The sequence below is a fragment of the Eptesicus fuscus genome, chromosome 11 (genome assembly GCF_027574615.1).
Source record: "Eptesicus fuscus isolate TK198812 chromosome 11, DD_ASM_mEF_20220401, whole genome shotgun sequence".
Lineage (NCBI taxonomy): Eukaryota > Metazoa > Chordata > Mammalia > Chiroptera > Vespertilionidae > Eptesicus > Eptesicus fuscus.
Genome location: NC_072483.1, coordinates 47,081,503 through 47,109,293, shown reverse-complemented (window position 1 = coordinate 47,109,293; position 27,791 = coordinate 47,081,503). Strand labels below are relative to the sequence as shown.

The window sequence follows — 27,791 nt, the reverse complement described above, 5'->3', positions numbered from 1 at the left end:
TCTGTAATGTTTAAAACTTATGGAAGATTAGACTAAATAGTCCCCAAAATAATAACTGTAATTATGAAGTTCTAAATTAATAAATTTTGACTTACCAACATCCATTGCAGTTTCCATAAAGCTTTTTTGTCGTGAAGCAAACTCTGCAAGCAATTTTTGCTGCCTCTCTCTAGCCTTTTGTCGCCTAGATTAAACAGAAATAAAGTGATAAGTACCAGACATGCTAAGACTTATTTACTATCTTTCAGGAGTATATAATGTATGAAAAGGCCTTTGTACAGTTAACAGCAACATGAACTTGGGATCTAATGATTTTTAACTCAAACAAAATGTTAATTTTCTTATTTAAAAAGCTGTATTGTGATTATATAAGAACTAGAGGCCCGGTGCACGAAATTGGTGCACACGGGGTGGAGGGTGTCCCTCAACCCAGCCTGCACCCTCTCCAATCTGGGACCGCTCGAGGGATGTCCGACTGCCCGTTTAGGCCCAATCCAGGTAGGATCGGGCCTAAACGGGCAGTCGGACATCCCTCTCACAATCCAGGACTGCTGGCTCCCAACTGCTTTCCTGCCTGCCTTCCTGATTGCCCCTAACCGCTTCTGCCTGCCAGCCTGATCACCCACTAACCACTCCCCTGCCAGCCTGATTGATGCCTAACTGCTCCCTGGCCAGCCTGTTTGCCACTAACTGCCCTCCCCTGCAGGCCTGGTCACCCCTAACTGCCCTCACCTGCAGGCCTGGTCACCCCTAACTGCCCTCCCCTGCAGGTCTGGTCCCCCCGCAACTGCCCTCCCCTGCAGGCCTGGTCTCCCCCAACTGCTCTCCCCTGCAGGCCTGGGTCCCCCAACTGCCCTTCCCTGCAGGCCCAGTCACCCCCAACTTCCCTCCTCTGCCCACCTGGTCACCCCTAACTGCCCTCCCCTGCAGGCTTGATCGCCCCCAACTGCCCTCCCTTGCAGGCCTGGTCCCTCCCAACTGCCCTCCCCTGCTGGCCTGATCGCCCACAACTGCCCTCCCTTGCAGACCTGGTCCCTCCAAACTGCCCTCCCCTGCTGGCCATCTTGTGGTGGCCATCTTGTGTCCACATGGGGGCAGTCATCTTTGACCACATGGGGGCAGCCAGCTTGTGTGTTGGAGTGATGGTCAATTTACATATTATTCTTTTATTAGATAGGATAGAGGCCTGGTGCACGGATGGGGGCCGGCTGGTTTGCCCTGAAGGGTGTCCCGGATCAGGGTGGGGGTTCCCTTGGGGCATGGGGTGGCCTGGGTGAGAGGCCTGTGGTGGTTTGCAGGCTGGCCACGCCCCCCGGCGACCCAAGCGGAGGCCCTGGTATCTGGGATTTATTTACTTCTATAATTGAAACTTTGTAGCCTTGAGTGGAGCCAAGTCTCTTGCTTGCTCCGTGGCCGCAGCCATTTTTGTTGGGATTTATCTTCTATAATTGAAACTTTGTAGCCTTGAGTAGAGTCCAAGGTGTGTGGAAAGCTTGGCTTCCTCCATTTCCGGGGAAACCCAAGCCTCCTGTTTGCTCCGTGGCTGCAGCCATCTTGGTTGGGTTAATTTGCATACTCACTCCTGTTTGGCTGGTGGGTGTGGCTTGTGGGTATAGCAGAGGTACGGTCAATTTGCATATTACTCTTTTATTAGATAGAAAGTGCCCTTATGTCTAGAAAATACACACTAAAGTATTTCAGGGTAAAGCAATTTACTCTGAAATAGTCCAGGAAGTTCTTGTATTTCTGTAAGTTTAAGATTTCTTTAAAATAAAAAGGTTTGAAAAATTAAATCCATCCTCAAAAGACAAAAATTTGTCACCACAGAACAAGTGGAAACAAACAAAAATATGCTATAGTTGCTCACAGCATTCTAAGAGACCTCCACAAGTGCTATAGGTAACAATAGCCTTGACAGGATACATGCTTGGTCTTGTATAGCACTATTTTGTAAATTTATAAGTTTTAGTATGTTTTTTTAATTAAAACAGTTATTGCACTTTACAGCTCACCTTTAAACATGTACATGTACATTTAGAATATATTCCATAAGAGAATATTTCAAAAAACAAATCCATATATCAAACATAAGAAAGCCTCAAATGTAACTGCTTGGCACTAGATTTAAAATGCATTTCTATTCTGCCACAATCACATGCGCCTGGAAGACTAAGCTCTACATAATTATTGCTGTCACCTTGATTTTAGCCTTGTGAAACTGAGCTGAGAACCCAGTCACACTATGTCTAGACTTGGACATACAGAAACAGTGAGTAAATAAATGAGTATCGCTTTAAGCTGCTAAAAAAAAAAAAAAAAAGCATATCTATACTAGCTTCCTATAATTTCCAGGGGCGGGGTCATTGTTATTTTTCCCTTTCATTGTTAATTTTTCTTAATGTAGGTTATTCTTTTCTAAAATTGGGCACAGATATGAATAAAGACATAAACAAATTCTGGCAGATTCAGTACAACTCAAGCATTTTCCATTATTACCCCAGAGGTGGAGACAATGAGATTGCATAATGTTACCACCATCTAAGGTTTCCTATTTGTATCCTGTTTTCTATGGAGTTAATCTATTATGAAAGTGATGCCAAATTTGTCTACAGATCAGGTACTTGGGAATGGATCATCATTAAATGCTTGTGAACTATTCTGCCCTTATTATGAAACTTAATCCCAAAGCCAAAATAAACTGAGAAAAGATAATGTGAGAAGCATAGTGAGATTCAAATAGATTCATCTTAATTCTTAGCTGTCTGCTATAGAAATAGTTTCAAGTCTTTATCAATACCATCACCGCTCAAAGGAAATAAAGCCCATTACAAAGAAAGTCTTAGAATTTTTTTAGAATATCATTTATTACAACAGTATTAGAGCTTTTGTAAAAATAGCATCTGAACTATGTACTCCAGTATCATGTCTATTGAGTAATAATCACAAAATCTTTTTAACCAAATAAAACAAACTTTGACTCACTGGATGTTTATCTTCCTTTAAAAAAAAAACACACACACACACATTATGCAATAACCAAATAAAAAAATCATCAATTTAGAAGAGAATAACAAAAATAAAAATTTAACTCATTCTGACCTTATGATTTTATCAGATCTATTAAATTCTAGGAAGTTACTAATTCAAAATTAATGAACTGTCATCTAAATTGTTATTTATAACGATCTATAATAATAAAAGCATAATATGCTAATTAGACCACATGTCCTTCCGGACGAAGCCGGGGCTGCAAGGGAAGCCCAGGTCCTGGGTGCCAGAGAGAAGCCGGTGCCAGCAGCTGGGGGAAGGAAGACCTACTTTGCATGAATTTCGTGCATCAGGCCTCTAGTTCCTATTATAAAGTACTAATAGAGGCCCGGTGCACGATTCGTGCATGGAGGTGTGTGTCCCTCAGCCCAGCCTGCAACCTCTCCAATCTGGGATCCCTCAAGGGATGTCCGACTGCCAGTTTAGGCCCGCTTCCAATGCTTGCCTGCCTGCCTTCCTGATTGCCCCTAACTGCTTCTGCCTGCCAGCCTGATCACCCACTAACCACTCCCCTGCTAGCCTGATTGATGCCTAACTGCTCCCCTGCCAGCCCAATTGCCCCTAACTGGCCTCCCCTGCCGACCTGGTCACCCCTAACTGCCCTCCCCTGCCGGCCTGGTCCCCCAAACTGCCCTCCCCTGCAGGCCTGGTCCCCCCCAACTGCCCTCCCCTGCAGGCCTGGGTCCCCCCAAACTGTCCTCCCCTGCAGGCCTGTGTCCCCCCGAACTGCCCTTCCCTGCAGGCCCGGTCACCCCCAACTTCCCTACTCTGCTGGCCTGGTCACCCCTAACTGCCCTCCCCTGCAGGCTTGATCACCCCCAACTTCCCTCCCTTGAAGGCCTGGTCCCCCCCCAACTGCTCTCCCCTGCAGGCCTGGGTCCTCCCCAACTGCTCTTCCCTGCAGGCCTGGTCACCCCCAACTGCCCTCCTCTGCAGGCCTGGTCACGCCTAACTGCCCTCCCCTGGTACGGTCAGTTTGATTGCCCCCAACTGCCCTCACTTCCTCCCCTGCTGGCCATATTGTGGCGGCCATCTTGTGTCCGCATGGGGGCAGCCATCTTGTGTCTTGAAGTGATGGTCAATTTGCATATTACTCTTTTATTAGACAGGATGAGAAATCTGGACTTTCCTAAATTCATAATATACCAAAGCCTTTTATGTATACTTATAACAAATTATCTGTAATGAAATCATATCAGCAATAAAGTACAACTACATATGTGACTAAAATTGCTCCTGATACAGTTACCCAAGATGACTTCCTAACTATAAGGTCAAATGGAACAGCCAATCTTCTCTGAACTTTTGCAGCACTTAACAATATTGAGAAGTTTCTTCCTTCCTGAACCTCCTCATGCCTTCTCTAATGCCACTCTCTGAAGTTCTCCTCCTATTCTACTCTAGCCATCCCTTTTCAGTTTTGTGGATATTCCTTCCTCAGTCACTCCCTTTAATGTTTTCTCCTTGAGTCCTATATTAAGTGTTCTCTTACTGTACACACTCTTCCATATATAAGGCTTTAATTATTACTATGTGCCCAAATCTGTAGCTATAACTCAGAATTCTCCCCTACATGTCAAATTTACTTGACTGGACATCTTCACCTGGATGTCCCCCTTAAACTCAGTAATGGACAAAACTGAGCACATCAATTTTACTGTTAAGCCTGAGCCTCCTCCTATCCTCCCTTATCTTGGTAAAAAGGAAAATCATCCAAGAAAGATTTTTTAAATTTTATAAATATCAGGATTTAACAGCAAATTAAAAGCAATCTAAAATTCCAAAAGCTAGAGCCATAAGTATGTTTTAAAACATTCCTTGTTTAATAATCAGTGATCACACATTGAAAAGAGTGGAAAGGACCAAAAGGAACTAAAATAGTCCGATTTTTATTTTGAGATATATTTAAAATATATTTTTTAAATTTTCTGTTCTCATTTAAAGTTAAATTGATAAAAGTTTTTGAAAACAGCAGGAGAATTATTAGATTCCCATGGTAATTACAGCAGTAGCAATTTTCCACAGGGGCCTACAAGTTTAAGGCAGTAATTTAATGCTGGGGTCAGAAACCTTGTTTTCTCAACACCAACTAACTCAAGCATACTACACACAGAAGCACCAACTACGTTTGGTTCCATTTATCTTACAAAGCATTAAGCTATGATTATAGATACTAAACACCCAGGTCCTCAGATAGCCAATAAGGGAAGCTATATCAAATCTTGAACTGTACCATTCATGTTAAAAACAGTAAAAATAATAAATTACCTTTCTTCTTTGTCCAATGTTTTCTTCTCTGCTGCAGTGACTTTTCTGGGTGGTACAGGAGGGGTCACTTTTCTACATATCTCTTCAATGATACGTTTGTTCATTCTGCTTTGCAATGCAGCTTTTAGTAAAATTCTTTCTACTGCAGTTATACCATCTCCATGACTATATTTAGGAATTTCTGGTTGGATCAAAATTTCTATGTCATCAAGCCAAGGAGGATAGTAGGAGTTTTGTTTTCCTGAGAGTTTGTGGTGAAGTTTAATTAGCAAAGACAATATGCTTTCTTTAATTTCCAAAATGGCTGTAGTTAACTGTGGAGCTGAACCAGGAGCAGACCATTTGCTTGACGTTTTAGGACGAACCACTTGATTTGCTTCATTGCTGCTACGATTGATGATCTCCTGAAACTTCTTTCTACGCTCTGCTACTAAGCTGAAAACTTGGGCTGTACCAGAATTCTACCATTAAAAAACAAAAAGAAAGAAATCAAAGAAGTTATTCAGTGTCAAGTTTAAAAACATATTAGTACTACATTTTCCAAGGGGAATATTTAAAGTTTCATGCAGATATGTTTCAACAGATTTTCTTTTTAAGAAATCTGACTCTTCACCTCTCTTTCCTAAATATACTTAGACCCACTCAATCTGAAAATAACAATGAAGAGGAGAAAGGAGATAATCCAAGGTAACACTTCTTTTGCAACCTCCTGAATCTATCTATCTACTAGAGAAAATAGACAAAGCTTGAGTAGTATCTATAGTCATATTAAAGAGGAATCATAAATTAAGTTCCTCATCAGTTTATAAAAAGAAAAGCTGTTCTACCCAACATTCATCCAGAATACCATATTTGCCCTAGCTAGTTTGGCTCACTGGATAGAGCATCAGTGCAAACTGAAGTGTCCCAGGTTCAATTCTGGTCAAGGGCACGGACCTTGGCTGCAGGCTTAATCCCCTGACCACACCAGGCTGTCACCCCATAGGCACATGCAGGTGACAACCAATGTGTTTCTCTCACATCAATGTTTCTATGTTTCTCCCCCTCCCTTCCACTCTCTCTAAAAATCATTGGAGCCCGGCCAGCATAGCTCAGTGGTTCAGCATCAATTTATAAACCAAAAGGTCACGGTTTGATTCCCAATCAGGGCACATGCCCAGGTTGCAGGCTCGATCCCCAGTGTGGGGCGTACAGGAGGCAGCCGATCAATGATTTTCTCTCATCATTGATGTTTGTATCTCTCTCCCTCTACCTTACTTTCTAAAATCAATCAAAATATATTTTTTAAAAATAAAAATCAATGGAAAAATATCCTCAGATGAGGATTTTAAAAAGAAATACAATACTATACTAATTTCTAAAAAAACTGTCATATTTTCCAGTGGAGAAAATTATAAATTAATTTTTTCTACATTAATAAATATGAACTGCTAATTAATTTCATTTTTAAGGAACTTCAAACATTTAAAAATTATTTCTAACATATATGCTTAAAGTTATTAATATGAAATATAAAGATGAAAAATCAAATTGATCTGCTTCATATTTGAATATCACTATAATTTATTTGAACAAATTTTAAAAACCATTTTTCTCAATGTATTGTCTAAATAGCCTTTACACTAAAGCTGTCAAACTGCAGTAGAGCTCTTAAAAATCATTTTTAATTAAGATACACATCAGTTTAATACATTTCATTAATTTTTTAAGCAAGAACTTGACAGGCCCCCGACCCAGGCTGGGGATTGAGTCTGCAAGCAAGGTATGTGCCCTTGACTGGGAATCGAACCCGCAACCCTTTGGTCCTTAGGCTTATGCTCTAACCACTGAACAACTTGGCGAGGGACAAGTTGTTTTTCAAAGTAATCTCTACCAGCATAAGAGGCAAGAGCTGCCTCTTATAAAGATTCCAATATTTTAATAAAAACTCTTTATGATGTTCACAGCAAGAACATGTTGTCAAAGTCAAAGAAATCTCCTACCACAGGACTCTACTATGAGAAATGTCTGATTCAATGTTCCCTACTCACAAAAATATAGATTGTAGGCATTAGGTGTTTAAGTTTAGTTATTTGACATATCACTGCAATATATTTCATTTCTGCTTTTTAAAAATTAATTAAGCTACATGCAATGAGAGCTGATTTCCAAAATGAATCCAAATACACAGTATATGGAGTTTAAGATTTGAGAGCTTATTTTATCAAAGTTAATTAATTGCCATAATAAAAATATTATAAATGGGCATGCTGCCGGCAATTAAACATTAAATTTATTTTGATTTAGGAAACATTTATTTTTAAGTTGTTAGTAACAATGCTAAATGTAAACAGACCCAAATGTGCTGCTTATAATTGATGTAAAATACTACTAATACTACCAAGAAAAACCCACTATTAAACACTCAGTATTATTTTTTTAAGTTCAATAATACAAATTTCCTTTAAAATTATACCTAAATCACTATATTAAAAACACACACGTATACATTAAAGAAACACCTATTTAAATTTAACCATATTAATTAAACATACATATACACACACAAATACTTCAGTGTTTATCCACATTTCCGGTTAAAGCCATATTGCTAGTTAATGCAAATATCACATACATCTACCTCTCTTTGAAGAACTTTAGGCCTTCGTGAACTCTGGCAGATTAAAGGAAAAAGAGAGGTGAGGCAGAAGCTGCTTAGATATATCAGAGAAAATAAAAGACAATTTATAGTCACCTACAAGCACATTTATTTTTCTTTTGGATATCACAAGATGACCTAAACAAGGTATCTGTCCGAACATAACAAAGCCTTTCCTTTTTTCCTTTCTCCCTTCCACACTTACTTGTAAAGAACCCAAGCTATCAGAGCTGGTGCTTGCAGGTGAGTCTCTCTTCACTTCAGGAGCAGTCTCTGGAACTCTCACTCTAACATAGTTTATAAAGTGTCGCATATTGGCTACTAAATTACTGCCAGGAAACCAACTGTCATGACAGCGTTCTGGTCCACACACTGATGCCTATAACATAAACATAATGAATATCAAGTCAGGTCTAAGGTACAAGGGAGATGTAACAAGCCCAAATAATCATCCACTGTCTGTCATATTCATAAATCCTCATAGCCTCATCCACAAATTATAAAGTGCTAATAAAACCAAATTCAAACACAAAATACAAGAATAAATTTTTTAATACTAAGATAGGTAAATTCAAAGGAAGTCAGCTAAATTTCTCCTGAAAAGTATATTTTAAATCTGAAAATACTTAACAGTACAGAACATTTTTCATCGCTCATTAGTATCTTACCTTATAATAGACAAATACGCAAATTGACCGCACCTTCGCTACGCCCAAGCCACGCCCACCAACCAAGCCACGCCCATCAACCACGCCCACCAGGAAACCGTCGCAGGGACGCTGGGGTGTGGCGGAGCCCAAGGCCAGGAAAGCCGCCCGAGGCTTTCCCGGCCTTGGGCGCCAGCGGGGTGCCTGCTCCGATGGCAGGAGCGAGCCGACCTGGGGGGTCGGCTCGATCCTGCGATCGGGTCGCAGGGACGCTGGGGTACGGCGGAGCCCAAGGCCAGGAAAGCCGCCAGAGGCTTTCCCCGGCCTTGGGCGCCAGCAGGGTGCCTGCTCCGATCGCAGGAGCGAGCCGACCTGGGGGTCGGCTGGCTCCTGAGATCGGGTAGCAGGGACGTTGGGTGCAGCCGAGCCCAAGGCCACCGCCCAGGGCCAAGCCCGGACCCTGAAAGAAGGCAGAAGGCGGTGGCCACAGCCAAGGCCTGGGTCCCCGGTGCCAGCAGAAAACTGGTGCAGGCAGCCAGGTGAATGAAGGTCTATTGCATGAATCTTCGTGCAAACAGGCTACTAGTAGCCAAATAATAGTAATATGGAATAATTGTAGAAGAAAGTGTGAAAAATTAACTAAAAGTCTGACCTAGTCTTAGAGGAGTCTTTATGATCCTTTAATATCTATGGGAGAATATATGTTGATTCAACTGCCTAGTCTTTTTATTCGTTGTTGTTTTTTTGCTGTTGTGTTGTATTTTGTCTTTTTGAAGGGAGGGAATGAGGATGTCTTATATTTTAAAATCAATTTGTAGAAACAATTGCTTTTATGGAATGATACTTCTAAAGTCCTGAAAGATCTTAACTTGTATACTTAAGTACTTTAAACATTCTTTATAATAAAAGGCTAATATGCAAATCAACTGAACAGTGGAACAACTGGTCACTATGACGCGCACTGACCACCAGGGGGCAGACGCTCAATGCAGGAGCTGCCCCCTGGTGGTCAATGTGCTCCCACAGGGGAAGCGCCGCTCACCAGAAGCCAGGTTCACAGCTGGCGAGCGCAGCGGTGGTGGTCAGAGCCTCTCTTGCCTCCATGGCAGCACTAAGAATGTCCAACTGCCAGCTCAGACCCACTCCCCGGCGGGGCCTGAGCCATCAGTCAGACATCCCCTGAGGGCTCCCAGACTGTGGGAGGGTGCAGGCAGGGCTGAGGGATCCCCCACCCCCTGAGTGTAAGAATTTCATGTACCAGGCCTCTAGTTCTCCCATAAAACACTATTCACTTCATTAACTTAAAATCTTAACCCCAAAAATTTGCTTCTCAAAAATAATCCCTAATCAAATTATTAGATTTTCTAGGCTGAAATGATTATTACCAGTAATCAATGTTATTACCATTACACCAAAAATTCATTAACTACTTTTCTCAGATCTACAGATTATGAATTTACCAATTTCAAATTCAATAATTTTACAAGTAGAGTGTAATGTATCAGTGGAAATGCTAAAAACCCCTGAATTTAAAGGTCAAAAACAGCCTTTTCCAGTAGTTAAGATCATATATAAGAAGATGATTTCATAAATACATTTCAAGATGACATATTACTTGTTATAAACTTTAATGTCTAAAAATATACGAAACTACTTACCTCTTCATCTGATTCCTCATCAGCTGAATTTTCAAGTCCTAATTCAATCAGATATAAAACCATGCAGAGTACATGTTCTGACAGATTTTGATGATCCATTAAAATCTTTAAAAAGGGGGAAAATGCCTCATAATTACTTTTTTCCCACAAAATATAATACATTTAAATATCCAAAAACATTTTAATGTCATAGATTTAAAAAATAAACATATATATAAGTATACAGCATGATCAAACATGTAATAAAGCTACATCTTGAGAAAAGACAAACTAAACCAAAAATACAAGTTCCCTTGCAAGATCACATAGTATTTTAAGCAATATCTAAAAATAAGACTTCACTGATTTACTAAAGGTTACCACATTAAACAGTCCACTAAATCCATAATTATAAATATACTAGTATCTGAAAAAATAATTTAACGAGAATATTTTACATCCTAATTTGCTGACACTCTTCTACTGATGACAAGGATATCAGAGCAGCAGTAGAAGTGGGTTGAAGGCTGGGAGGCAATAGAGGTCACCCTTTTAATCTGCTACCTTATAGAGAGGAAACCAAAGCTCAGCCACACATTCAGTTTGTGTAAGCAAACCCAGAACACAGATTTCAGACTCCCAAAGAATGTCTACCATTACTACACTGCCTCCTCTTCATAAATAAAATATTACTAAATTCAAATAAATTTTGGCTTGAAATCCTGTGACATTCTATCTTACAGCTTCAATTTCATAGCTAAGAAAAAAATCATTTTAGTAGATACTGCAGAAAAATTAACGTGACTTTTCTGGGGAATTTTATTAACATGTTCTATATTAATGTTTGTTAACAAACATGGCAGGAGAAAAAATGTTTTACTGACATTGGTTTTTAGAAAGTTGACTTGCCAATGCAATGTCAATTAGAAAAGTTTTTTCTATGATCATTAAATTAAGAAAAGTTATTATAAAGTTCAGACTTTAAAAAATTTGTTCCTAATAACCTTATAACAACTAAAACACTGCCTTTCTATTTTTGATAAAATACTATTTTTACAGTAAGCAAATAAAAGGTTGAAAAATATAAATTGAGAGAACACAAATCATTCACAATAAGACTTTAATTTTTAAATCATAAAATTACTGACTTACTACTTATTAATTATAACAGTGCTCAGATTCACCATCTGAACTAGTTATTTAACCTCTAAAACTCAAAAATCAACCTGAAAAATAACAACTGTAACTCATAAATTTTTTGCTAGAATTAAACAAAGTAATGTATATAAGTACATATAAAGCACTGAAACAACATCTAGCACTAAGTAAACATTCAAAAATGTCTGTTATTTGTAAAATAAATACAAATCATTTTAGTAAGGAAAAAATATTTTACTTTTTTAATGAAGAAAACAAAAATTTAAATCCTTTTACTGAATAATCCTCTTGGAAATTAATAAAAATAAACCATTTAAGATATTCTGAAACACATGTCTAAAATTTTAACAGGAATAAATTGAAAAATTGCTCAGGTAGAGTTGAAAAGAAGGGAGAGATACAAAAATCTAAAAGGATTAATCCATTACTAGTACATAGCAAATATTAATTAAAAAATCTAGTGTCTATTTAACTAAGTTTAATATATATTTTCTTAAGTTCTTAATAAATGTGTATGTAGTCATTGGAAATTTGCATAACAAATATGCTTATTTTTCTTTTTATGCCTTTTAATTTTTCAAATTCTAATTAGGAAGAACAGTAGTTTTTCTTTGTATCTAATTATATGTTTATTATGTCTATAGTTACTTTGTAACTGTCTACAGTAATTTTACCTATATAACATGAGTATAGTTCTTTTGTCTTTCATCTCTTATACAGATTAAATCATAAATATGCCTGTTTTATATGCATACATATACTCCACAATATTATGCATACAATTATTTTAGTACACTATTAATGTTAACCAAATAAACAAGTCAGTTTATGTGAGAAGAGCCAAGAATAAAACAAATTCAAGGTAAGAAGAAAGTAAAAATATCATCTTTTGAGTTTCTAAGGTCTTTAACAAAAGCAAAACCTTAACGTGTCAATAGGAACCCATTCCCATCCCCCCATGTCACATTCCTGATAAGAGTTAAAAAACCAAGAGAACAACCTTAGACACAGGGTGACTGGCCCCATTGGCTGTCATCTTAGTTTTGTCATTTTAGTGGCTACTGGTGGTGGTTTGGTCCCTGTTGTTCATTCCAATCTTCCTGTAATCTCACCATATTTCACTTCTTATTCTACAGAAGCCATCTATAAATATTCCTAATCTGAAACTGGATAACATAAATAGTTTCCCACAAAGAATGGTATAGATATTCCATTATTTTTAACTTAGAATTCATAAATATGTGATTACAACATACCCTCATACATCTTAAATGTATAAATACACTTTGCTTTATAAATGGTACTTTTACGTAAATATTATCCTTTAGCACTTCTATTTGAAAATTATGGAAACAAATTCTAATCGGAATCTTTCTATTCAAATCACTACTGTACCTTGTAAAGCAGAGTGAATAGCACAATATGTAAAGTTTTACAGTGCAATAGTCTCATGAGACCTTTATAGCTGGGATGGAGTGGTGTCCTTTTCTTATAGGGAGGCCAAGGATTTCCAGGGAATTTTCCATTCTGTTTTAAACTGTAAAAATAAAACAAAACTAAAATTAGATGATAGACTCAAGATTAAACTGTAGTATAAACTGTGATTTATTGTCATTAATTTTTGTCACATTACCTATGCAGTACTTTTTTTTTTAATCCTCACCCGAGGATATTTTTCCAAATATTGTCTACCATTTTTAGAGAGAGTGGAAGACAGAGGAAAAGACAGAGAGAAATATTGATGTGATAGAAACACATTGATTGGTTGCCTCCTGCATGACCTAACCAGGGCCCAGGCCGAGGAGGAGCCTGGAACAGAGGTACGTGCCCTTGACCAGAATCAAACATAGGACTCTTTGGTCAGCAAGCTGACACTTTCCACTGAGCCAAACAGGCTAGGGCTATGCAGTACTATTTTTAATCAAATTGCTTAAAATTTTTAAATAGGCCCTTGCCAGCGTTGCTTAGTGATTAGAGCACCATCCTGTGCACCAAGGGGACGTGGGTTCCATTCCTGGTCAGGGCACAAACCCAGATTGCAGGTTCAATCCCTGGTCAGGGCACAGGTGGACGGGAGGCAACTGATTGATGTTTCTCACATCAATGTCTCTCTCTCTCTCTCTCTCTCTCTCTCTCTCTATCTCTCTCTCTCTCTCTGTCTGTCTCTCTCTCTGTCTATCTCTCTCTCTCTCTCCCCACCCCCATCCCTGCCTCTCTCCCTCCCTCCCTCCTTCCTTTTCTTCCTCCCTTCCTCTCTCAATGAAAAAATACATATCCTCAGATGAGGATTGAAAAAACCAAATGAACATTATTATCGCCTTCTATATTGGACAAAAATGAGTGGAGAGAGCTAAAACTAAAGAGAAATATGAATAGGAAAATGTTAACAAAGGAAAATAAATGGAAAGAATACAAAGTAAAGAACTAGGCAAACAAATTTCCAGTTGTGCCCTGGCCAGGTAGCTCAAGTTGGTTTGAACATCGTCCCCAAACGCCAAGGTTGTGGGTTCAATCTCCCTTTGAGGCACATACAAGGATCAACCAATGAATGCATAAATAAGTGGAACAACAAATCAATGTATTTCTCTCCCTCTCTCTTTCTAAAAAAAAAAAAAAAAAAAATCAATAAAAATATATTTTTTAAAATTTCCAACTGTAATAACTGAACAAAATAGATAAGCTAAAAATTCCCCAATACAGCTCGGAAAGCTGAATAAAACATAAAATATAACCTTTTGAAGGCATATTTGAAGCACAAAAGAGAAAATAGAGTTCTCCAAGGTAACAGGGGGAAAAAATTAACAACAAGCACTAACACTGTGTTTGCCAATGGTTTTCAAGGTGTTTGAGATCTTAAGGTGTTGGACTCACACAAGGCTAAGAGACGGAACTGAGATCCCACATAAAGCTGAGACCTGAAAAGCTTTACCCTCAATGAAAGGATAACTTACAATGAAAAATAAGAAAGTTTGTCTCTTCTGTGATGGAAAAATAACAGACTCCCAGGAAGATAATAATCATGAACTTATATGAACTAACAGCAGACTCAAAACACAAAAGGCAAAATCTGAGAGAATTACACAAAGAAACTGACAAATCCACATCTTTAATAAAGGATATTAACATACTTCTAACAGAAAGCCCAATAAAAATAAATTGGTAAGGATTTTAAAGATTTTTAACAACACAATTAACAATCTTGACCCAAAGACAAATAAAGAACATCCATTAATTAGAGAGTACACATAATTTTAACTAATCTTAGAACGTTTATAAAAATTGAAAAACTAGTAAGATACAAAGTAAATATCAACAAATACAAAAAGAACTAATATACAGATCACAATCACTTACCACAAAGCAAATAAAACTAGAAATCAAAGATAACCCCAAACCCCAAACATATAGATCTAAACCAGGTTTCTCAACCTTAACACTAGTGACATGTGGAACCAGGTAATTCTTTGTTTGGGGCACAGACCTAGCATCTACTAGATGTCAGTAACAACCCTCCCAGTCTTCAGACAATGCCAAGTGTCTGTGAAGGACAAAAATCATCCCAGGTTGAGAACCACAGGTCTAAATGAGCTCAATTAAAAGTCTATGTGAGCCGAAACCAATTTGGCTCAGTGGATAGAGCGTCAGCCTGCGGACTGAAAGGTCCCGGGTTCGATTCCGGTCAAGGGCATGTACCTTGGTTGCGGGCACATCTGTGCAGGAGGCAGCTGATTGATGTTTCTCTCACATCGATGTTTCTAACTATCTCTCTCCCTTCCTCTCTGTAAAAAATCAATAAAAAATATTTTTTAAAAAAGTCTATGTGAAAATCAAAAGATGCAATTCTGTTTGCTTCACAGAGGGCCTACCATATAATAAGCATTCCATAAAGGTGTATTGTTAAATAAAATTTTCCCTTTAAAATTGATTACAAGGCTTTGAAAGTTTCAGCCCAATCCTAGTCCAAATTTCTATTTATTACAATGTAAAAGAGAATAAAATTTACTATTCATTTAATTCTTATCTAATACTCAAATGACCAGCCACCACCACTGCCTCCTGAAAAAAAGGCAGAACCATTTAAAACAACAGTATTTAGAAAGGCCACATTAGGTTTTTCCATGCAAATGCTATCTCCCACCCATCTTTCATTTTTCAATGTGAACCACTCAAATTTATTTATTCAACAAACATATTCTGATGCCTACTATGTGCCAGCACTGAAAGAGTTATTGAAGATGTAAAAGAGATATACAGACAAAAGTATCCTCCCTCAAGGAACTAACAGTACAGTAAAAGCATACAAATGTAAAACTTTAGACAATAAAAGAAAATTTGTAAAGAAATAAAAAAGCATACAAGCAAATAGTTATAAAACCACATGATAAGCATAGACAGAAACTGCTAAGAAAGCAGAAAAAAGGGAACCTCAGATTATCCCCCTAATGGTTTTAGAGAAAAATAGGGAGAAATGCTGATGAGTAAACCAGGTTTTGTTTTTGTTTTATTTTTGGGGGGTTGTATGGTAAAATTTGGCACCAAAATTTTCTTCAAATATATCTGTGATGGATCTTAAATTCAACATATCTCTATTATTACAAAGTCTGGCAAAAGAGAAGTTTCAGTTATACCTAATACATTTATACTTTGATAGTTATCTGGACACATACTTTTTTCAAAATTAAATCAATTTAAACTTGTTTTTTAAATGTTTACCTTAAGCTTTAGAAAAGCAAAAATAAAATATGATGTTCAAAAATATAATACTATGTAATTATTGAGGTTTAAAAATAAGTGGAATTAATACATTTAAAATAATCTACAACATACAAAATTGAATGCATTAAAAAGATATCCTTCAAAACTTTATTTTCTGCAATCATCAATATTTTAAACTACTTTAAATACTTACAAGTAAAATTCATTTTATTTTGGCTATTTCCCCAGTTAATAGCAATATTACCACACTTTTTGATACCCATCATCTCTGATGTCAGACAATTTTATTCTCTTAACTTGTGCCTCCTCTAGTGGTTTAAAAGTAGAACAACACAAAACAATCTGAATTCCACTCGTTTTATGTTTTATAAAATTTATTTTTATCATATTAAAATCAGATTTTGGATCAAGATCTTGAGAACATAAATCTCAGCCATATTATTTTTTTAATCTTAAAATATTTTCTCCTTTAAGGACTGAGAGCATACTTTAATTAGAGCATATCACATTTGTGTTATAATTGAAATGTTTCTATATAAATACAAAATGTCCATTATTACACTAATCAATATAGCGAACTTACAATGCTGTATATCTGTCCATTGCAGACTGCACGTCTCTACGGTAAACTGTTCGAAGAATGACCATGACGGGGTCAAACTCCTGATCCCAGACTTCAGCTATTATTCAAAAGAAAGTAGAAACAAAACACTGACTTCACAGGAAAAAGCCAATCTCTAATTATTAATTATATTTAAGTATATTTTAAATTTAAAAGATGGGAGAGTTTAATTCGATATATTTGCTTTAATAAGCTTGATGTCATGAATAATTACATTATTATGAAGTTCTCAAGTTCACCAAGAACTAGTGAGCAAAAATTTTTATATGATACCTCACCATAAAAATTTAGTTCACTGGATATTTTTTGTAAATTGTCAACTAGAAAGTGAGAAACACAATGCATTAACATCTTTCCAAAGTTGTCATGGTAATGACATATTGAAATTGATCTCCTTACCTTCTCTATAATTAGGAACCACTATCCTATGTATGATGGTACACAAGATGATTTTAAGTATTAACTGTACAAACCTTTTTATTTTATTATATTAACATGTATTAGAAAAATGTACATTATAAATAAAACCTGTGATCTCACTAATAATCATGCATAGAATGAGGCAAAGTTTTAAAAAAGTGAATCCATTTAAGAAAATACAGTATACTATGTATATAATAATGGAAATGATATTTAGATGTGGCAAAATCTACACCATGGAATAATAATTCTAGAAACTGCTACCTCTTTACTAAATTAAGCTTTTTCCCTTCTCAGTCTCTATAGCAGAATTCTCAACATTTAAAAACATAGTAAGAAGCTTAAGATTCTTCCTACATATCTACTATAATTTCAACTTTCTGGCATAAGAAACTTTCAACAGTTGTCCCTATTTTCTTTTTCTTTTCTTTATTGATTAAGGTATTACATATGTGTCCTTATTCCCCCATTGCCCCCCCCCCCACAACATCCCCCTGGTGTCTGTGTCCATTGGTTAGACTTATATGCATGCATAAAAGTCCTTTGGTTGATCGCTCTCCCTTCCCCCCACCCTCCCCTATCTTCCCTCTGAGGTTTGAGGGTCTGATCGATGCTTCTCTGTCTCTGGATCTGTTTTTGTTCATCAGTTGATGTTGTTCATTATATCCCACATATGAATGAGATCATGTGATATTTATCTTTCTCTGACTGGCTTATTTCGCTTAGCATAATGCTCTCCAGTTCCATCCATGCTGTTGCAAATGATAAGAATTCCTTCTTTTTTACAGCAGCGTAGTATTCCATTGAGTAGATGTACCAAAGTTTTTTAATCCACTCAACTGCTAATGGGCACTTAGGCTGTTTCCAAATCCTAGCTATGGTGAATTGTGCTGCTATGAACATAGGGGTGCATATATCCTTTCTGATTGGTGTTTCTGTTTTATTGGGATATATTCCTAGAAGTGGTATTACTGGGTCAAATGGGACATGCTATTCATCTTAAATTATCTTAAGTATGATCTAAGATCCTTAAGATAGTCCTTCACAAAGACCTTTGCTACTGTTTCTATTATCATTTATTGTCCTTCACTTTTAACTCTATTAATTTGTAAAATTAAAATGCCAATGCTTTTATTAGAATTATGAGACCATAGCAATGGAAGAAAACCTTAGTGCTTAACTAGTCCAGGAGGCTTCAAACAGTGTTCCACTGGAGCTGAATTTCCAGAGGTTTAACAGGGGCCACTTTGGAGCAAGGAGGTGCCAAAACAGACAAGAAGCTATATGTCCACTACTCACACACACTTTTACAAGAGTCGGGCTGCTTTTAGCAGGTCTGTATAGCAGATTTACTTAAGGCTTAGTTCCCCAAAATTATAAAAAGGTTTATTTAATCACTTTTGAAAACCTTAAAAACCATTCATTTTGCAAATAAGTCAAATCCAAAGATAAATTAATTTTCTCAACATCACACAACTAGCTAATACAATTCAGTACTATGTTTGAATATGACACCCAATTTCTTGACTCTAATCTTCAAATACCCAGTGCTCCATCTCAGTGTCTAAAACTTTATTGTGTATGCCAATCATCTTGTAGAGCTTGTTAAAAAAGCATACTCCCAGAATCCATCCCTTGCGATCTTAATGAGAGCAGATTTGGTTTTCAATAAGGACCACAGTGAGTCTGACAGAGGTAATCCTCACTGCACACTGTAATAAGCACTGCACTATACAAGAACCCCACTCCCCTTGGAAGCTCACCTAAATTTTAGATACAAAATGCTCTCTGCAACAAAGAAAAACTTTTCCTTTAATGGAATATATCCCAACCAGAAACTTGGGATTGTTCTTTGTAAACTCCCTAAAAAATCCCACACAATAAGGCTTATTCTGCTGTTTTGCCAAACACAGCACATGCTATTTACAACTTCAAAGTGGGCATCAGTTTTTCATTTAGAAAACGAGTATTGAGGGGGTCATGAAGCATGTAACTGTTACTTCTTTCAAAATTGTACCTTATATTAGTGAAAATATGAAAGTGAAAAAGAAAAGACTGTGAATCAAGACTTCACCTACTTCTGGCTCTTATCAAATAAATCCCGGGGGAAATCTTAGAAAATCAACCATTTAAGGAAAGGATTCTATGTTTTCAAAATGTAAGAAAATGTTTCAGTATTCTATATAGATTTTAATTTTACCTGCTTCAAATTAAAATGTGGGAGGTGAGAACTATTTCCAAATCAAATTTTGAGAGCAAATATAGTCAAAATGTTTTAGGTATATATTTTGTTTTATAATTTGTGGTTTATTTACAGTTCGTTCACTTATAAAAATGGACTAGATACAGTTCATATATAAAATTCCTTTTATAATTCAGAGTCATCTAAAAAGCTTTATTATAATATAAAAACCATAGATTTGTAAATAAATAATAGCAATATCACTGTATACCATAAAGGACAAACATACATCTATTAGAAAGTTGAAGAAAAACCCCAAAAGCAGAATAAATAAAAGGCAAAACATTTGTTTTCAGTATACACAACTTACCTTCAGGAAAACTGATATTTAAAAGAATATTTATGTATATAAACGTACCTTTAGGAGTATACATGCCTTGTTGCATAGAACCTCCAGGTTCAAAAACAGGAGCCTTAAAATCAGCTACAGCTGATAAAACTGATTCAAAGCTATAACTGCCTGGAATAATGCCACTTTTGGGATTTGGATTTTCTGGAATATGATGTATGTGTCAAGAAAAAAAAATTCATGACTAAAAGCCAGCTTTATAATCTTACCAAGGTACCCCGGTTTCTAACTGCTTTTGTTAAAAAGGCAGAATTGTCTGTAATATATGAAGTTGGCCACAAGAGGGCTATATAATTCAATAACTAATTATAATTGTGAATTTTAAAAATATTTTTAATCTGGAAGCCTACTAATAAAGTATATGCTGAAGTAGTCCCCAAGTATATTTCCCCAAAACAAATTAATCAAATTTCAGAAGAGGAAAAATAAAACTCTAAAAAAATTAATTTATATTTTCATCATTTTGAAATGTGTGCTTTCCCTTAGAAAATCAAAGAGAGCAGACTAAAAATTAACCAAGATTTTGATGAGTAAAGGTTGTTTTTCCAAAAACACAAAATGTATTCCTCCAAGTAAAAAGAAAAAGATGCTAAGCAAATTTTTTAAAAGAAGGAAACCAGAAAATCACAGACTCTTTCCCACTGGTTTCACATTAAAGTGTACAATTCTTTTAAATTCAAAATTTCTAAAATGCTTTTGCTCTGTTACAGCACTGATACACAGTATATAGTTGTTAAAAATTTTTCTAAAACATCAAATGGATGCTGCTTATGAAAATCTTCAAGGTTATCAAAAACAGGAATTCCAATAGGAGTCATTTCACAAAACTGTAGCAAATTATTCCAAACATATTCACAATATATAAAGTAATTTAGTCAAACATTTACAAGAAAAATATTTATCACAAAATAAAATGATGATCTTGGTCTAAGATTTTGTAACAGTAACAAAAAATAACATATCCATGTATGCTCAGTCCTATACAAGGAACCATAAGTTTTCAAAGTTGTAGACAATAGTCCTTGCCCTTAAAAACCTCTTAGTTTAATAGTAAACTCGAAGAAAAAGTCCTTAGAATGTTTAAAACCCTGGTAATAATAAGTATAAGGTAAATCTCTAAATTTTAACCAGAATTCCAGCCAGGCTATAAGATAAAGTACTCGCTGCCTTTTACAAGGTGTCCAGCTTTCTTTCACAAATGCTGTCCTAGAAGGTCATACATATCCTCGGGTGCCCAGAGTCATCAGTCCTGAGGTCTAACGGAGGCCTAATAAGAGCTCACTGAGAGACCTAGTTGGTTTGGCTCAGTGGATAGAGCGTCAGCCTGCAGACTGAAGGGTCCCAGGTTCAATTCTGGTCAAGGGCATATGCCCGGGTTGCAGGCTCGATCCGCAGTAGGGGGTGTGCAGAAGGCAGCCGGTCAATGATTCTCTCTCATGATTAATGTTTCTATCGCTCTTTCCCTTTCCCTTCCTCTCTGATATCAATAAAAAATATATGTTTTAAAAAAAGAGCTCCTTGGGAGGTGACAATTAGAGGCAAACACATCTGTCACTAGCCCTGAACACACAATTGAACAAACATTTGGAGTTATTTTTTCCATACTATTTTCAAATTAAAAAAAATTTTAGTCAAAAAAGTGATATATCTTTAATCCATAAAAATTACTTATTATTTAGATCCTGCAACTATTAGTAAATTAAACTTTTAAAAGGATATGAGGTCCAGCAATGAACTATGTGTCCTGTCATTCATACACAGCTGGGCTACCATCTCTGCCCTAAGAATCTCATCATCAGACATTCCTAAAATAATTAAAAACAGAATTAATAAATCTGAATTAGCAAATTATAAAGAAACAACTTACCACACATTTTATTAAGCTGTTTTACCAAAAATAAGATGCTTTAAATATTAAAGAGCAAAGAATGCAATGCCCCAAATATAACTGCATAACTACTTGCTGTTTGCAGTTCCCTTAAATTAAGGATTTTAACATATTAAGTTTGAAACACTGTTTAAATATGTCCACATCCCTTCCTTTTTTTCCACAAGCCAATTATTAACACTGGGAGGGAGAGGAAAGGGAAGAGAATATTTAATACCCAAGTATTAGTATCACTGCTTTTTACCTAAATGTAAACGAAGACTCAAAAGAATCACAAGAAATGTAAGAGCGCCTTCTAACATCGACCTCTCATGTTCTGCATCAAGTACTGTGTTTTGATGTTGCGACGCCATTGTCAACAAATCCACTACTTTAAATCTATGAGAAATATTTGAGACAAATTTTTGAATGTTAAAACAAAATTAACTTACATTTCAAATACTTCCTAATACCTGTCTTATAAAAGTATGCTTACCTTTCAAAGACAGATGAAATAAAATAATCTGGGTCAAGTCTAGAAGCACAAACCTTTAAAAGACAACAACAAAAAATCTGTTTTATTTCTCCATATTCAATTTTACTTCTTATATCAATCATGTTGGGTGTGTTTAATTTTTTGCATCTATGATGTTTTGAAATCTTGGGGAGACCTTACAGATCCAGCAAGAGACTACCCAGGTACTCTCAAGGAGAGCTAATTCCTAAAGATAGTAAATAACTCACTTGAGAGCCAGTCTCTTATATGCAAATCAATCACCCCCTTTATCTAACTCACATACAACAAGCCAATACGCCCCCTATAGTAAATCAATCCAGGACCAAGTACCAGATAGCCAGGGACAGTCCCTATGCCGCAAAAACCCACCAAAATTATTTAAACTAGCCAATTCTAAAGTGTTTCCCCTGCCCTGACTTGCCTTTCCTATGGAAACACCAATAAAAGAGAGAGAGAGAGAGAGAGAGTTCTACTCTTCAATTTCCCCCTCTGCCTGTTTCCACCTCCTGCACAAATCTAACGCTTCCTCTGTGGTCCTGCATGGTGTGGCATGGCCCCTTCTCTTGGGAAATGTAACGAACAAATTTTTATTCCAATAGCAATGACCTCTCTGTGTTGTCACTTAGTCATATGAATAAATTAGAATCCTGTGGGTACAAATGAGACATTTCTAATCTAAAGTACAACATCTATTATCAAGTTGGCTTACCTGTAATAGGTAAATGTCAGGATCAATCATGGAATTACAGAAATGAGATTGAACATAGGTCATGGCTTGTCCTTTGATTTGCAGACCATTTCTTACCCACATATTGCTATGGATTTCAGCAAGACTTGCCTAGTAAAATAAAAATTACGTAAATTGGACAAAGAAGTCATCTAAATTCAATCTTTATAAAATATGTTATATTGAAAAATCACTTCAAAATATTTTATAACTTAACTAGAGGCCCAATGCACGAAGATTCGTGCAAGAATGGGCCTTCCTTCCCCTGGCTGCCAGCACCGCCTTCACTATGGCCCGGAGCCGCCTTTCCGCCTTCCACACTGCCCAGAGGCCCAGAGCTGCTGGGGTGGTGTGAAACGCCTGGGTTGTTGCAAGCATCCCGCCCCACCCCCCCCCCGCCAAAGCCTGTTTTGTATGCTTTAAAAATTAAAGAGCAAAGAATGCAATGCCCCAAATATAACTGCATAACTACCTGCTGTTTGCAGTTCCCTTAAATTAAGGATTTAATTTGCATGTTCACTCCTGATTGGCTGGTGGGTTTTGCGAAGGTATGGTCAATTTGCATCTTTCTCTTTTATTAGTGTAGATCACAGTATGAGCCTGACATTCTGTCCAATGTTAGTTTAAGACATTCAATTCAAATATATACTTTAAATTTTTTAAATGCTTTATGTGGTCCCTTTTGTTGGAATTGTATATGTGAGTTTGTTTTATAAAAGTTAGTGATGGCTTCTAGATATATTTACAGTAATATTCACTGAAATTTTCATAAGGAATCTATGAGAAATATTTGAGACTAATTTAACGTTTAATTCTTTCCTCCTCAAAAGAAAAAGCCTTATATAATGCTTAAAGAATACAGGAATGAGCATAAAACAAAGCTAAGTGTTCAAAGTCAATAAATATAAGCTATATCTTTAATTCATCCTAACTCAACTTGCAATCCAAACTAGCCAACTTCCAAATAACTGGCAGATAAGACAGGATCAGATTAGAACAAATTTTCTTACTATATTAATATTTAATTCTTCATGTGTTTATGTTCTGTATCAATTAAAACTTAGTATAGTCATAACTTCATCTCTTATTTGTTCCTCAACCCAAGAGTTAAAGTTTAACCTTTTGCACTCGGATGTCGAGTGTCACTCGACACGGTTAGCATTAGAATAAAGGAATCGAGAAAAAAGCAAGCGAGTGCAAAGGGTTAATAATGATTAACAAATCTAAAATTGCCAGAAAAGCAAATTGAAGTGCAAGTCTCTTAATGTACATAAATTAATGGTTGGACCACAAAATTATAGTGTTAGAACTGAAAGAAACCACAGAGCTTATATAGGCTGATTCTCCTCTCTTTTATGTCCTCTCACTTTACAAACGAGGAAACTAAGAATCAAGTAGGTGAATTACCCCAAACAACATGGATAATAAAATAGTGATGCTACCAAGGCTATAATCCATTAGGTCTACTGACTCCCCAAAACAGTGCTATAAACTTTCCCTACAAATAAATATAGTGAAAATAATTCCTGAGAAAACTATAACTAAATGTAAATCTCATAAAAGCAAAAATTCCTAAATATAACCTGGCAAAAATATGAAAACTAAGTTTAATTTTTTTAAATCTTTATTGTTGAAAGTATTACATACATCCTCTTGTTCCCCCCATTGACTCCTTCTAGCCCACCCTTGCCTCCCGCTCCCTGCCCCAGTAAAATGTTTTTCAAACATTTTGGCTACTAAAACAATGATAATGGCATACAAATAAAATAAAGGAAGAATCATTTAACCAAAGAATTCAATCAAAATGCTTTAAGAGCCTGAATACGTACTTGAATTTGGAGTGGATGAATCATTAGTTTCATTAACATTTCCTGATCTGGTAAAACAGAATCCAAATCTAGTTCTTGACATTTCACAGCCTAAAAAATATGATTAAAAAGTTACTAATTGAATATTTATTTTCTAACATTAAAAAAAAGAATTGTTTAATGACAATCTTACCTTACTCAGAAACATAGCATAGTAACGATGTAGTGGCAGATGAAAAGTGACTTGGTTGGGAGCTGGCTGGAATAAACATAGAAAATCCACAAGTCAAAGAATGTTTTACAGAAGTTCAAAGAAGGTTTTAAAATGTTAAAACCACATTTTCACCTTGACTTATTCCTATACTTTTAATCAAGATTTAAAATTTTAGAAGTATAGCTTTAAAAAACACATAAAATAGATAAAACTATTCTATTTTAAACACCTAAATATAAGTTCCTGAAGGCAAAAATTGTATACTACTCAACTCTGAATCCTCTGAAGCCTCTAGCACAGAACAAGAAATGGGAGAGATGTCCCTTTACAATAGGCCATTTGGGAATCTTCAAATGCATGCATACCAAACACATAATAGTAACATGAACAACAATTGCAGCTTACCAACATTGAGCACTCATCATGTGCCAGTCCCCACTTTATTCACATTACCCCATTTAATCCTCATAAAAATCCTATGGAGTAGGAACTATTAATAGTCTCATTTTATAAAAAGGGAAATTCAAGCTTAGAAAACATGAGTAACTTCATAACAAGTAGAAGTTATTCTGGACTCCACTGAGTGGTAAGAGCCTCTGACTATAGTCCTAAATTGAGTATAGGTGAAATGCTTGCCTAGGTTCCTTCACGAGCTAAGTGAGACGTTCCCCATATCAGTGCTGAACACACAGCCTCCATAATTTAGCTTAGTACCACATATCTTAAGGACTTTGGGCAACCTTGTGACTATTATAGAATTTATATTTTAAATCTGTGAATCCCATGGGTCACACTATCACTATAGGGCAAAAGTACACAACAGCTGTCTTTTTTAAACAAATAAAAAAATTAAAAATTTTTTAAAAATGTGTTTTTAATGCTTTTATAAATTTTAGTAAAGTTTTTTCATGTTAAAAAATATTATCCAGAACATTCAGATAATAATGCTAATGTAGTATCAGTATAGAATTATAAAGAACTCCAATATGTCACATCCGTGAAAGTTTTTTTCAAAAATATGAAAATAGCATCCTCCTCATTATGTGAATAAAAGTCTATAAATTAGTCTAATAAATAAAAGTTTGCCTTCCATAAAAAGGAAGAAATTTCTGACACATGCTACAAGATAGATGAACCTTGAGGACTTTTTGCTAAGTGAAATAAGTCAGTCACAAAAAGACAAATACTATGTGATTCCACTTATATGAGTTACTTAGTCAAAATCATAGAGACAGAAAGTATAATGGTGGAGAAAGGCTAGGGTGTGGGGAAGGGGAACTTAATGGGTTAGTTTCAGTTTTGAAAACAAAAAGACAGCAGAGGTTCCATCTGTCTAGGATTCAAAAATCACCGGGGGAATTGAAGTAGTCTGAAATATGGTCTTCCTTCTGCATATGGCATATTGTGATGCCACTTTATAAGAGGAATAAAAGGGGCTTCTGATAGTAAATGTGGCTGACTAATTAAAAGCAAGCCCTTGTTTAATTCATACAGAGCCTGTTTTATGTTATTCATTAATAACAATCACCTTTGTTCAAACCCACACAAGAATGATGACCAATTAAAAAAGTTGTGATACCCTTTCCATCAATATTCCCTATGCTATTCACATTTGCACTGTCATTTTTACCTCTTCAAATAAAACTAATTTACTCCTGACAAATACTGAGACATACACATTTAAGCACAGGGTAAAATATCATGCCCTTCTCTAGGAAATAAACAAACATTAAGTAATGCACTGTGGAACCTCCTAGATGTCAAAGAACTGGTGTCCCACTTCTTCCTTTTTAAAACTTAATGATATTATTCACTCTGACTTCTTTCCCTTGTCCTATGAAAAGGTATTCATTATTTTCAGTGTTAAATGTAATCTAACAGTTCTTTTCTTAAATGCTTTTACATATATCAAAAATGTACATACCTCATCTACAAAGTTAATTGCATCAAACCAGTCTTGAAGAGCTTCAAGGCAATATCTAACAACATTTCGAGTATATTCTTGGGTTTCCTAAAAAAATAAGTTATACAGCATATATATATATGTGTACTTTCAACTTCAAATTATATGCAATACATAAAACCAAGTTATATGCATTGTATATATAATGGAAAAATATTTTTTTCAAAACAAGTACATCTGTCATTTCAAGAAATCATCCTTTCACAAGCAAATACTAACAATCAATGACAATTATAAAAATTAAAGAACACAATCTGCTACCTGCTATATAATATATTCCTTTAAATTAATCAAAGCTGAAATAGATTTATATGATATAAACCAGATTCCATTTTAAGACATCCCAAAAATATTATAAATTCTCTAACCTTATTGTTTAATAGGTACAGAGTTTCTTTTGGGGGATGATAAAATGTTTTGGAAATGGATAGTGATCATGCTTGCACAACACTGTAAATGTACTTAATGTCACTGAATTAGGCACCTAAAAATGGTTAAAGAGGTAAAATTTATGTTATTTTACTACATATTTTACTACAATAAAAAACAACAAAAATAAAAAGGGAAGAATATATGACTACTGTAAGTAACCTATAAATATATTTGTTTGCAACAGAATTTAGAAGAAAAACGGAAAAGTATGTGCCACTAATGTTTTATGGAGAAATGGATCCAGTGAAATAGGTATCTATTAAGTTAAATGGGAAAATAAATGATGATAGCCTTTGCAAAAATAAACTGGGCAAAGAATTTGAATAGACATTTACATGAGAAGATGCTCAACATTACCAGTCATTAGAAAAATACAAGTCAAAGCCATAGTAAGATACCATCCACATAAACTAGGATAGCTATAATTTTTAAATGTAAAATAAAAAGTGTTGGCAATGATAGAAACTGAAACTCTCATACATTGCTGGTGGGTATGTAAAATGCCCAAGAGAATTAAA

General features: G+C 35.8%; 1 protein-coding gene across 4 annotated transcripts in view; it reads right to left on the bottom strand.

The window, feature by feature from the left end:
- The window catches only part of UBR3 (ubiquitin protein ligase E3 component n-recognin 3), a 186,382-nt gene that overhangs the window by 73,637 nt on the left and 84,954 nt on the right, over positions 1 to 27,791 (bottom strand). For 3 of the 4 annotated variants that reach the window (XM_028141026.2, XM_028141027.2, XM_028141034.2), the window contains exons 11-24: positions 26,803 to 26,889; positions 24,858 to 24,923; positions 24,686 to 24,775; positions 22,839 to 22,967; positions 22,109 to 22,161; positions 21,878 to 22,011; positions 21,465 to 21,550; positions 19,755 to 19,896; positions 16,696 to 16,792; positions 12,792 to 12,933; positions 10,260 to 10,364; positions 8,160 to 8,333; positions 5,317 to 5,777; positions 96 to 184 (exon numbers count right to left, since the gene is read on the bottom strand). In XM_028141026.2, coding sequence (XP_027996827.2) covers positions 96 to 184; positions 5,317 to 5,777; positions 8,160 to 8,333; positions 10,260 to 10,364; positions 12,792 to 12,933; positions 16,696 to 16,792; positions 19,755 to 19,896; positions 21,465 to 21,550; positions 21,878 to 22,011; positions 22,109 to 22,161; positions 22,839 to 22,967; positions 24,686 to 24,775; positions 24,858 to 24,923; positions 26,803 to 26,889 — 1,855 coding nt within the window. Of the gene's footprint in view, positions 1 to 95; positions 185 to 5,316; positions 5,778 to 7,936; positions 7,970 to 8,159; positions 8,334 to 10,259; positions 10,365 to 12,791; positions 12,934 to 16,695; positions 16,793 to 19,754; positions 19,897 to 21,464; positions 21,551 to 21,877; positions 22,012 to 22,108; positions 22,162 to 22,838; positions 22,968 to 24,685; positions 24,776 to 24,857; positions 24,924 to 26,802; positions 26,890 to 27,791 lie in introns of all 4 variants that reach the window. The other variant, XM_054723408.1, reaches the window with a different exon arrangement.